Here is a 12,642-nt window from a genome sequence, read left to right on the forward strand (position 1 = left end):
ACTGACCTAAACTAAAAACTGTTGACAACTGTCACAATCCCAATAATGTCAGCAACAGTTCCTAACTGTTGTAACCTGTCCCCAACACACTACCACTCCTAAAACTGATCGTAAACTAACGCTAACCATATTAATCTTGTTTGTCCCAATCATTACCACACATTGACTAAAAATTTCACTTCAGCTTCCTTTTGTTTTCCTTGGTGAATAACTTCTTATCAATTGCCTTTTCACCAACCCTATTTCCCATATCTTTGTTTCTGATAAAATTATATTCTCTTTTTTGTTATACTTTTTTCTCTACTTCCCAACACTTAGAGTAGGACGCCGATAGTATCACAAACTGTTACAAATATGCTTTTCTATTTGGTATGCCATTTGTTTTTATATTCATTGCTTTTGTTTATTACAGTGATATGATTTTGGAAATTCCCTTCAAACTTTCTCCATCTCGACTAAAGGGAAACCAAGGCGATCCAGAAGAAAGAGAGGATGAAAGGTGGGTATATTCTTTTACTTTCACAGGTACCAATTATGATGAACACCCAACTTCGTCGCGGTCTATATTACCAGCGATAAGACTTCCTCAACCGCACTGGTTAGTTACCTGTTCTAATTCCCTGTAGTGGTTATTGTGCCGTTTCTGAGTTTGGCCTAGTTTCCGGAGCGTCGAAATAAACGATTGGTTTTCTTCTCCTGTTATTTTGATAGACGAGATAGGTTGAGACAAGAGTGTTCTTATATATATATATATATATATATATATATATATATATATATATATATATATATATATATATATATATATACAGTGATGATCATATTTATTAGCACGGTAAAATAAAAGTTAAATTTTGTCTAATAAATTCTAAAAAAGGGATTAAATTAAAGAAAATAACAAAGTATATTATGTATTTTTAACTGGCCTTTCCGATGCAGCAATCGGATTTGAGAAAAAATAAATAACAAAGGAACAACAAACATAATTGCAAAAAACCCTTGTTCAAAATTATTGGCACGATTTATTTAATAATCAATTGTATAGCCTTTGGCCTTGATTACCTTCCTCAGTCGCTTTTCATAGTTTACAACCAAGTTGTTGCACTCTTCAGTAGTAATTTTAGCCCACTCTTCCTGACAATAATCCTCCAATTGAATAAGATTCTTAGGCTTCCTTTGCATTACCCTCAATTTTAATGTTCTCCATAAATTTTCAATTGGATTAAGGTCTGGGCTTTGTGATGGCCACTCCAAAACATTAATATGATTGTCCTCAAGCCATTTCTTAGTCAGTTTAGCCGAATGCTTTGGGTCATTATCTTGCATGAACCACCAACGACGACCAAGTGAGAGCTCTTTAGCAGAGTCTTTCAGGTTTTCATCCAACATTTTAACATAATCTTCCTTTTTTATGCTACCTGGTCCAGAGGCAGCAAAGGATCCCGAAAACATCAAACTGCCTCCACCGTGCTTCACTGTGGGTATGGTGTTCTTAGGCAGGAAAGCTTCGCCAGATTTTCTGTAAATATAAGACACTTTATTATGGCCAAATAACTCTATTTTCGTTTCGTCAGTCCATAGAACACGTTTCCAGAATGCAACATCTTTATCAATATGACGTTTTGCAAAGGCTAGCCTTGCTTTCAGGTGCATAGGCTTCAATAAGGGAGTCTTTCTCGGACGACATGCTTTTAAACCAGCTCTCTTCAAAACTCTACCAACTGTATGTCGAGATACATTCACTCCAGAGGTGCTCTGTTCATCAACAATCTCCCCAACAGAGATCCTTGGGTTTTGTTTTACTTGTCGAACAATTTTCCGTTCATCTCTTGGGGAAAGAATCCTTTTTCTCCCTCTACCCTCTAAACTCATAACGTGGCCTTGCGATTTGAACTTGTTTATTATGGCTCTAACAGTGGATTTGGGAAGGTTTAGCTTCTTTGAAATCTTATCATAGCCCTCCCCATTGGTATGGCATGCTACAACAAGCTTCCTGACGTCTTCGCTGTGTTCCTTAGTTTTAACCATGGCGATTGCAAATTATAATTTAGTCACTTATAATAGTTTAAATAAATCGCTATCTAAAAATTATCTGAAAAAAATTATTCACTGAATTAGCGTTAAACAAGCATAATATGGCTATAAAAAAGTTCAGAAAGCACGTAAACCGGAAATTGATTGATATTATACTGATACTAAAAGAAAAACAAAGCCGTGCCAATAATTTTGAACAAGGGTTTTTTTGCAATTATGTTTGTTGTTCCTTTGTTATTTATTTTTTCTAAAATCCGATTGCTGCATCGGAAAGGCCAGTTAAAAATACATAATATACTTTGTTATTTTCTTTAATTTAATCCCTTTTTTAGAATTTATTAGACAAAATTTAACTTTTATTTTACCGTGCCAATAAATATGATCATCACTATATATATATATATATATATATATATATATATATATATATTATATACTTATATATAATATATATACATACTTATATATATATATATATTATATACTTATATATAATATATATATTATATACTTATATATAATATATATACATACTTATATATATATACATATATATATATATATATATATACACACACACACACACACACATATATATATATATATATATATATATATATATATATATATATATATATATATATATAAAGCAGATTCTGTACAATAAGATAGACATTTTTGTCTATTAGTTTTGTTTTTTATCCTTTCCAATTTCCAACTAACGGTCTTCATTTTTGGCAGGAACTGGTTACTCTTGTTGTAAGTTCCAGTGCTTTCCAATCATTCTGGATTCATCATCAGGGATCGATTAATCTAACCGGTTTTGCGCAATTTATCTAATTTTTTATAACGTGTATATTTATTTTATTTGTTAATTATTTTAATAGCTTTACAAACGTTTCAGGGTGTTACTACTATTGGTAAAGTTTATTTTATTGATTTTTTTTTAGTTTCTATTAGTAATGCTTCTGGTATTTCAAGTTTTTGTTTATTGATGGTCTGTTCAAGTATGTGTTGTCGACTATAATGTTCCTAAATTGAGACTAGGGACAGGAATGTTGATTAGTCAGGCGGTTAAATATAGCACTCTTTTCAGAGCGATACATGGTTAATCTCCTCGATAATGTTGTGGTAGTCAAACCTTTGTATATGTTTTCAACTTTTTTGTCAGAGATACAGTCTCCCCAAAAAGCATTTGAATTCATAAACTAAGTCCTATCAAGCAACTCAGTCAAAAAGGGAGGAGTTATTAGTTATAATCAGGTTAAAGGTTTTAAATTTATTATAGCTAATAATTGGTTTTAATTTTGTTTTTGTTAGGTCTATCGGTTGAACATTTTTATTAATGCTATTTTTAAATACTTTTTCATCTACTCTATAATACTAATGCATTTGGTTTTGATAAAATAGTGTATATATATATATATATATATATATATATATATATATATATATATATATATATATATATATATATATACTCATTTTCACCCCCAAACAAGGCATATTACAACATAATGGGTTACTATTTGAGATCGTATCTAACAAGTCACAAAGGGGAGTTGAGAAGTATGATTCACATTGCATTTAAATTTTTGTAAGTTAGTACAGTCAGGGAAGCAGGAAACACGGAACTAATTCCAAAGTCTAGCAGTACAAGGGAAGAAACTAGAAGGATTTCCGGCATCTAGGAACCTCAACAGTGAGGGACGGCATTTTTTTCGGTAGTCGAGGGGGACACAAGTGCTATGAGTTCATCAGAGTATTAAAGTATTTGTATAACAGGTACATGGATGCAACATTGCGGCGATGGGACAGGGGTTGGAAATTGGTCGATAGTGCGGACATATTCGATTTGAGACTCTTTTATGAACCCTGTCTAAGAGTAAGAGAATAGTGCTGGATGCTCCAACCCAGATGTGGCAAGAATACGCCATGCATGGGCGAATTGTATCTTTGTAAAAATATAGGGTGCTCTCTGGTATGAGTAATTTTAGTCCAGTTGAGGGAGTTCAGCTTCTTTGCGAAAGGCTTAGTAATGTCCTCAATGTATTTGTTGTATGGAAACGTGTTTTGACAGATGAATGTTGATGGTTAAAAGTTGATAGTTAGATGACGCCTTCAAATTGTAACAATTAAAACACCCTTGCGACAGAAGATGAGCTTTTTATAGGCTTTCCCTCTGACTTTGCTACATTGCGTTTGATTCAAAGTTAGAATTTCGTATCTATCCCAGAATATCGGCATCGACTGGAATGAAAATACACGGAACACGTCAAATAAAGATGAAAATACAAGAATATTCTCAATAAGAATTTATTATCGAAAACAGGTCACGTTACAATCGCAACAATGTTCCTTGGATATGCGTCGGATTTGAATTGGCACTTTCTATTATTTCTCGTTGTGCTAATAGACTTGGCCGTAAACAGTTTTATCAATGGCAAACATTTCTTATTCAGAATCTCCAAACTTCCAACAATTTCTCTCCTTCCCGCTCTACTTACTTCTGTTCTTCTTTCATCTTCCGCTGAAGAAGCGATTTTCTTTCGTTTCTTTTGTAAAAGAAAGCATTCCTCAACCGAAAAAAAATTTTCCATACGTGATATTTGCTTAATGTCTCTACACTCTCATTTCTCTCTCTCTCTCTCTCTCTCTCTCTCTCTCTCTCTCTCTCTTTCTCTGTCTCTCTCTATCTATCCTACTCTGTATCTATTCTATTCCCCTCAGAATTGCATTAATCTCCATCTCACGTAACCAAGGGGTTGTATGCTTCGACTGTTGTCGCAAGAATGTTCCTATTTACGATGCCTCTCCACCGACAGAGTTAGACACCAGGGTCGTTTTTTAATGTGGAGAAAAGGAACAAAAATAAAAATTGTTTCAGTTGTGAAGGATTTCTCCTCCACTGACAGAGAACAAGAAATTGAAGTGGCTGTCGCAAGAATGTTGTAACTGTTACAATTTGAAGACGTAAGCCATCAATCCGCTCATCTGCCAAAACAGCAAAATTGAAAAGCAGTAACCTATTAGTATAAAAAAAATGATTATAGAAGTATAGGAACACGAATCGAAGGGAACCTCCTATTCCTCCTACAACAGCATTTACTTTCAATGTATAGTCATTGGATTATATATTTCCTCTTCAATCCAGTCGGCCAATCAACTTTCTTCGTGGGCAACTTCTTTCGGATTAATTAACTAGAATTAGTTTATTAGTGAATAGAGAACTGCAAAGCGTGTGTAATACATAAAAATAAAAATAATTCGAGAATGAAACCGGAATGTGTTTGTATAGCTTAATTGCCATAAATATATTTTTACACACACACACACACATATATATATATATGTATTTGTTTTGACACAAGCAGTAATGTATTGCTCCGCAGTCATGAGCATGTTTCGGTCAGCTAGTTTTTAGTAACTAGAGACCTCATCAGTCGGTCTAACTTACATGAAAGCAAACTTACTAAAAACTAGCTGACCGAAACATGTTCATGACTGTGTAGCAGTGCATTACTGCTAATGTAAAAACAAATAAAAAATATTTTTTGCTCTACTTCGGTATTTTTTGCTCTACTTCGGTATTGAGCACTCTTGTATTAAACTTTTACTTCACGGATTACCTTACCTCTGAAAAATGACAACCTCAAAATTATATATATATATATATATATATATATATATATATATATATATATATGTGTGTGTGTGTGTGTGTGTGTGTGTGTGTGTGTGTCAAATGGGTTAAATAAATACGTATAGCTTATTAAATAGACATATATCAATATATGAGGATGAAGCATAGCATAAAATGAAATTATAGACAAGATCAACCCTAACCCTGACCCTAAACCCTAACCCTAACACTGACCCTAAACCCTAACCCTAACCATAACCCTAACCCTAACCCTCTCGCTTTAAAATAACGCCTTACTTATCTAATAGCAACTCCAATTCTTTACCCTTTGTTTTGTTTTTTGTTTTCTTCATCCTTCATCTATCTTCGTAATATAACCTAGATGTCACATTTTTCATATACCTGTAACTTAGCTCTATTCTTTTCTTCTGACGAGAAGCATCGGGCTTCGAAATGCTTAGCTATAAAGAGCGTTTGTAACCCCCTTTTTCTATTAATGTTTTTTCTTATTTAACTGAAAAATAAGCTCATTAATATCGATATTTATTTTATCTTGTCTATAATTTCACACACACACATATAATATGAAATTATAGGCACGTATCTACATAAGATTTTACATACTTATTTTCAGTATTTACTCTAACAGTGCACATTACTTAAGTAGAACTAGGTAGTAAGTTATGAAAATATATATGGCAGTTAAGCTACACAAAGTTTTCTGCGTTTCATCCTCGTAACGATTCGGCAAGCTATTGCAGAGAATTAATGCTACTACTTTATATATATATATATATATATATATATATATATATATATATATATATATATATATATATATATATATATACGTCGTATATTGGCCGTACACAGTTTTAACACGTCATGTAAATTTCGCTCGTTAACGAATCAGATATTTTGTTATTTCCGTTCCCATTTTTGTAGTTAATGATCGTGCGTTTATTAGGCAATAGTTCAATTGACCTGTAATTCACTTTATCCTTTGTTTGTTTTTGGAGGGATTGGAGCATATCTCTGTGTGTATTAACTTGGATGTTTTAGATGTGGATGCTTATATTTTTGTTTATACTAGATTGGTTATTATTATTATCATTATTATCATTATTATTATTATTATTGTACTCAGTAGGAGTTTTCGCACAGGCCGTGGTCGAAGATTTCTTACTGTCAACGACCCGTGGTGTTCCGACGACTCTAGGTAAGTCTCCCCAGATTTCCAGTACTTTCCATCTTTTTGATAACCTTTGCAAATTAATTTACGTTATTGCAAGAGCCGTTTACTATTGATTTCTTGCTGGCAACGACTATTGGTCTTCACTAAAATTTGGATTACAGAAAGCCTCTCTAAAGATCAGTTCTTTTCGCACCAATCCAGTAAAGGGCTAATTAATGCTTTCTCTTTTTGCTCTTTCCCATCCTCCTTAACCTTTCACGACCAAGATTGTTCACTTGACCTGTATATGCCATTCAATTAATTTCCTGTTTTTGGTGGGGGGGGCATTTTTTAAAAGGGAGGAAAGACACTTTCAGTTGTACAGTTTCAGTTTTCTTGATTCCATGTGATGTTTCTCTATCTTTTTGTTTTACTTCTGTTGCATTTTCTATTTGCCCGGTTAGCATTTGCAGTTCATATTTATTAGTTTCTGCATTCAAGGGTTTTCCTTAATATTTAAACCGCTTTTATTAATGTTAATTATTGTATCTCCTAAGCCTTCCTCGCTGATTCCACTTTCCCCCATTGATTTCTCAAAATTTGTCGGAATTCTTCCCAGTGCTCCTTCTATTACTGGTGTAATCTTAACTTTATCTTACATATTCCTTTAAGTCTCTGGCCAGTGTCGTGTATTTGCTTTGCTCCTTTGTCTCCTTAATATTCATTCTGTTGGCTACGATCTGGCAGAACTTTTCCTTCTTGTTAGCTATTATTACATCTGGTCTTCTTGATTTTATGGGTTTATTAGTTTGCACGTCCACGCCCTATACGATTTTGTGATTTTCGTTTTCAAGTATTTTCCGTTTCTGTACAATTTTTCTGCTTGTTCAGGATTAAGTTGCTTGCATAGTTTCCAGTGTACTACCTTCTCCAACTTGATCGCGTGTATTTTTATATTCTTTTTAGGGTAGTTTGCTGCATTCAATTATTATGTGGTTTATTGTTTCGTCTATTTGTCCACAGAGGTTGCATTATTCATTTTTCTTGTGTCTTGTCGATCTTTGATTTGATAGAGTTAGTTTAAAGCACGTTATCTTGTGCGGCTTTTATTAGGGATTCAATTTTTCTGTTTAGGTGTCCTTTTCGTAGCCATGTTTAAGTGTTTTCGTGAACTTCATTTGTTATTCTCACGAATCATCTGTGTAGCTGTTTTTCTTCCCATTTGTCTGTTCTCGTTTCATACCCGCCTCTCAGTTCTCTGTCTTGTTGTCTTGTTTATTGTTACAGTGTTTCTTCCTGCAGTCATTAGCTTTTCTGCACTTTGCCTTAAGTATTTTCTAGTTTTTTTTTCTTTGTGTATGTCATTCACATTCTTCTATACAAACCAGCCCTCTTCTTCAGTCTTTCCTTTTCACATAGAGTCAACCAACATCACCCTATGATATGGTTTAGTTTCTAAGAGTTTTCTTGTTTTTCTTAAATATTTCTTTCTAATTTTCTTTCATCTCTGTTTCTTTGCTACGTGTGCTTCTAGCACTCCTACATATTTGCACGTCTCGTGTTCTCCTAGTGTCTTCATTTTGGTTATGTATTGTCCCTCAGCTGCCAATTTAAGTCTCCATGTTTTTATTACATTTCAATCAAATTGATAATCTTGTCTGATATTTTATACGTTCCCAAGCATTCTATTATCCATATTTGAGGGATCCTATCGTACGCTTTCTTGTACTCGATCCATGCCATGGCTATGTTCTTTTTTCCTACTTTTTAACTTTTACCCTTACTGATAGTCGAGTGAAAACTAATACGAAAAGTCGGTACGTGTAGGAATTTAAACGACTCATGTAGACTTCCAAGGCTGAACTTTGTTTAAAAAAACTCGAGAAAGTGTTATGGGAATGAAGATGGCCCCCAATTACAGCGACCTGTTTATGCCTGTGCACAAATGAAATTTAACATGCGCAATTAAAAATGAGAAAAATAGACTATCGATATGGCTACATTGTTAGTAGTTTGAGTTTTTGTACAATTTCAGCTTTTTTTTTTTTTTTAGATATTGTTGCATTGCGTCTATGTTCCCAAATACGGCTCATCAACCATTCTGGGGGGGATTATAAAACCGAAACCGAACTTAGCTTTTATAATCCTACCCTTGTACCCCTTAGCCGTGTTCCTGATTGTTCTGTCATTCATCGCATCTGGAACAAAAGCCCTTGTCAGTGCATAGCAACAGACGCTAGTTTCATTTCTTCATGGATAAATGGGATTTAATCAGTCAATATGGTTTTCCACGGTTGAAGTCGTGTCATCGTTTCTCATCTTTAGAACGAAAGAAGGGAGTCTCTATTTTGCTATAGTTTTAGCTGCCATTTATTTCTATCTCGCCGCCTCCACGAGAACTCTGCCGATCTATATTCTCGGGGAATCAGAGACAAATGTTTTCTCATCTGCTCTCTCTGACTCTCCGAAACAGACTCTTTCGCTAACTCGAATCAATCTTCCCCCAAAATCGTGTTCCACGGATCGTTCTATGACGTGACTATCCACATCAGACTGTTCTGCCTGTTTGGCCCGTCTCTCTAATTTTGTTATGACATTTTCGTTTTATAAACAAACAACCTGTATGTGTTAATAACTTCTTATCTAAAAAAAAAAAAAAGTTCGAATTTCTAATTTTATATATTGTACTGGCAACAACTGCCAGTTTACCTACGTTAGGCCCATTATACGATAGTATGACCCGTAAATCAATTGATCCAAAGTGACGCCTATGGTAGACGGTTCTTCTTCTGAGGCACGTGCTCGATTGCTTATACAAGTCTCATTTTCCACTTTGCGTCATTCTTTGCTTTTCAAACATTTTTATTGTTAAACAAAATGTTCGCAAAGATCTCACTTTTATGTAAACGCGTACTTTTGCACGTGTGTGTGTTTTCGTCAGTGAAAGATAAAAATGCAAAAAAAAATTTGTTATACATAAGTTGCGCAGTTGCTGGTCTTACTTTCTTATTAGCTTTTTCGCCGTTAATGATTGCCCGGAATCCACTCTTGTTTGTTGACTTCTATCCGCCTGTTTAGTTAGACAAACAAACCTACACGTGCATGGAAACACAATGAAAACTCGCTGAGGTTTTAAAGGTTTTATTAGAAAGAGAGTTTGTTCACAAGGCGGGGAGAGACTACCTAGGCTAAGATTAATTCCTTCTTACTCGTTTTTCTACTTGGAAATTGAGACAACAGACATCGAAGTAGCATTAGCTTAGATTCTCTCTAGATTGTCGGATGCATCTTGCCTGTTCCGTTTTCCGACTGACAAGAAACTTTGTTCTTTCTCGAACACGTGACAACTTGTCTATCTTGTTTTTCTACATCTTGTTCCTCTATATTTCCAGCGCATTTTGTTAAGGGTTGTTTTACCATCGTCTCAATCACGACACCTGCAGCTGGGTCTATTTCCGCTTACCGCTAAGTTATTCTGACATGTACTAATGTAACCCTCGCTAATATATATATATATATATATATATATATATATATATATATATATATATATATATATCTTTACTTACACTTATACCCAGACCCAAATAATAAATAAATCTGTTTAATAACATTGCCCGCATAAACTATAGAATCAATACAATAATATTATTTATATATTTTATTTTTCAGCGAACATGACGACATCGAATTGGTTACGGAGGATTTCAAGAGGGTGGCAGTCAAGGGTTTTGAAAATGAATTGAGCGGAGGACTCACATCAGCAGGAATATAAAATCTACACAATCATTGAACACTACCGGAATAGAAAAAAAAATTAAATTAATAATTTTAAAAATTATGAATATATCACGGACTTTGTCTATATATATATATTATAATTACATAATAAAATCACAATCAAATAAACGAAAATATTAAAAACAAAAGAAAAAACAAAAGAAAAACATTAAGAAGCCTTTCTCGTGCGAATACATAATAAAAGTTGAACAATGTATTATAATTAGGCTTTTCTCTCTTTTAGCAGACGGACTAACAGACAAAAAATTGTAATGATATATATATATATAAATGATTTTTTCATCAATCTTGACTATAGGTTTTGTGCTGTGTACACTTCAGCAGAACTAGCACTGTCTGGTCTTAGACTGATTTAATGAATCCTTCACCATGACTATGACTGAAGACAACGTAATTGATTCAATTTCGCACACATACAAGCAAAAACACTTATATGTGTATGTGTGTGTGTGTGCGTGTCTGTGTCAATGGTCAAATTTGTTTTACACTGGTAATCGATTACAAAAGATCGAACCAGTATCGGCAGTTGAGATGTACTCTTTTTTTTATCGTTTGCAAAGAATTCATATTAGATATATTGTGCTTCATAATTTGTTTATGACTTATAGAGAAGCGTGACAAATGGATTGACAGACAGACAACTTAATACTATATATATATATATATATATATATATATATATATATATATATATATGAGAATAATGGAAACAGAGAATACATAAGTTGGTTTGACATATATATATATATATATATATATATATATATATATATATATATATATATATATATATATATATATATATATATAACTATTTGAATAGGCAAATCACTTTTTACCTGATTTTTTGTATGGAAAAATATCTTTATTTTCCTTGATTCTCATACTATTTTCCTCATCAAAATTATTTCCTGAAGATGGTCGAACGGGTAATCTATTGAAATCTATTAAAAACATATATCCACGCTGATAAGAACAATTTTGCAAAGATAAACAATGTAAAAAAAAAACTGATTACGCGGGCCAAGAATTACGCGTAGTTTCTAGTTTTTGTTAGAAGGCCATCCTCCATGATGTTTTAGGAGGAGGAAATCATCGTCAATCGCCTGAGGCACACCGACGTCGCACATCATGGCTAATTTTGCACCCATCCAAACTGACCCCTTTCAGGATAGAGAAACTTGATTCTGATAATAAATTGACCTTGTCTTCAATCTTGTCTCTGCGAAGGGCAAGTAAAGAAACTACAATTTTGAGCAAGAATTGGCTAGTGTCACATTTTTGTTAAGGCCCTCGTTCGAAATTAATGGATTGTTTTCCTTTCACTTAAAGTAGACAACCTCACTTTATGTCTGTTAACAAAAATTATTGCAAAAAATAATTCGAAAATAAAATAATCGTTTCATTTTGTGTTTTACAAATTATCTTTGTTTTTTTTTTTTATATTATGTAAATTTCCTTTCCATTTGTCAAACTGGTTCATATTCATTGGAAAGTATTACCTTTTCCAGAAATTGCGTGCCGATTTTTTTTGTAGTTTTCGATACGTTATAGAGCATGGCAAATTATTGACATATATGCACATATATTTCCAGTAAGAACATACTCTGTAAGAAAAGTAGTTAATAATTATTTAACTTCGGCAAACGTTGACATTGTGGTCAGGTAGAAATTGTCATGATAAAATTATGCATAGGTGATAATATATATATATATATATATATATATATATATATATATATATATATATATATATATGTGTGTGTGTGTGTGTGTGTGTGTGTGTGTGTGTGTGTGTGTGTGTGTGTGTGTGTGTGTATGGATTGGTTGGATGACCGTGTCCCTTGCTGAGACGAAGTAGGTTCATTTCACAGTCGGATTTCGGCGCGGTTTGCTTGATGTGTGTTGGTTAATTGAAATTCTTGTGTGCAGGGCGTTTGCTCAGTTGGTAGAGTGCTTGCCTTGCATGCAAGAGGCTCGGGTTTCGAAT

The 12,642-nt window shown here is 33.5% G+C and overlaps 1 protein-coding gene across 2 annotated transcripts in view; it reads left to right on the forward strand.

The window, feature by feature from the left end:
* Positions 1-10,848, forward strand: part of LOC145266515 (beta-arrestin-1-like) — a 77,883-nt gene extending 67,035 nt beyond the window's left edge. Inside the window, exons 12-14 of one of the 2 annotated variants that reach the window (XM_080122266.1) lie at positions 413-499; positions 6,825-6,896; positions 10,524-10,848. In XM_080122266.1, the coding sequence (XP_079978392.1) occupies positions 413-499; positions 6,825-6,896; positions 10,524-10,626 (262 nt within the window). In that variant the 3' untranslated portion in view covers positions 10,627-10,848. The remainder of the gene's footprint in view (positions 1-412; positions 500-6,824; positions 6,897-10,523) is intronic. The other variant, XM_080122267.1, reaches the window with a different exon arrangement.
* Positions 10,849-12,642: the final 1,794 nt, after the last annotated feature.

The sequence above is a fragment of the Euprymna scolopes genome, chromosome 41 (genome assembly GCF_053919585.1).
Source record: "Euprymna scolopes isolate OS-2025 chromosome 41, ASM5391958v1, whole genome shotgun sequence".
NCBI classification, from domain to species: Eukaryota; Metazoa; Mollusca; class Cephalopoda; order Sepiida; family Sepiolidae; genus Euprymna; species Euprymna scolopes.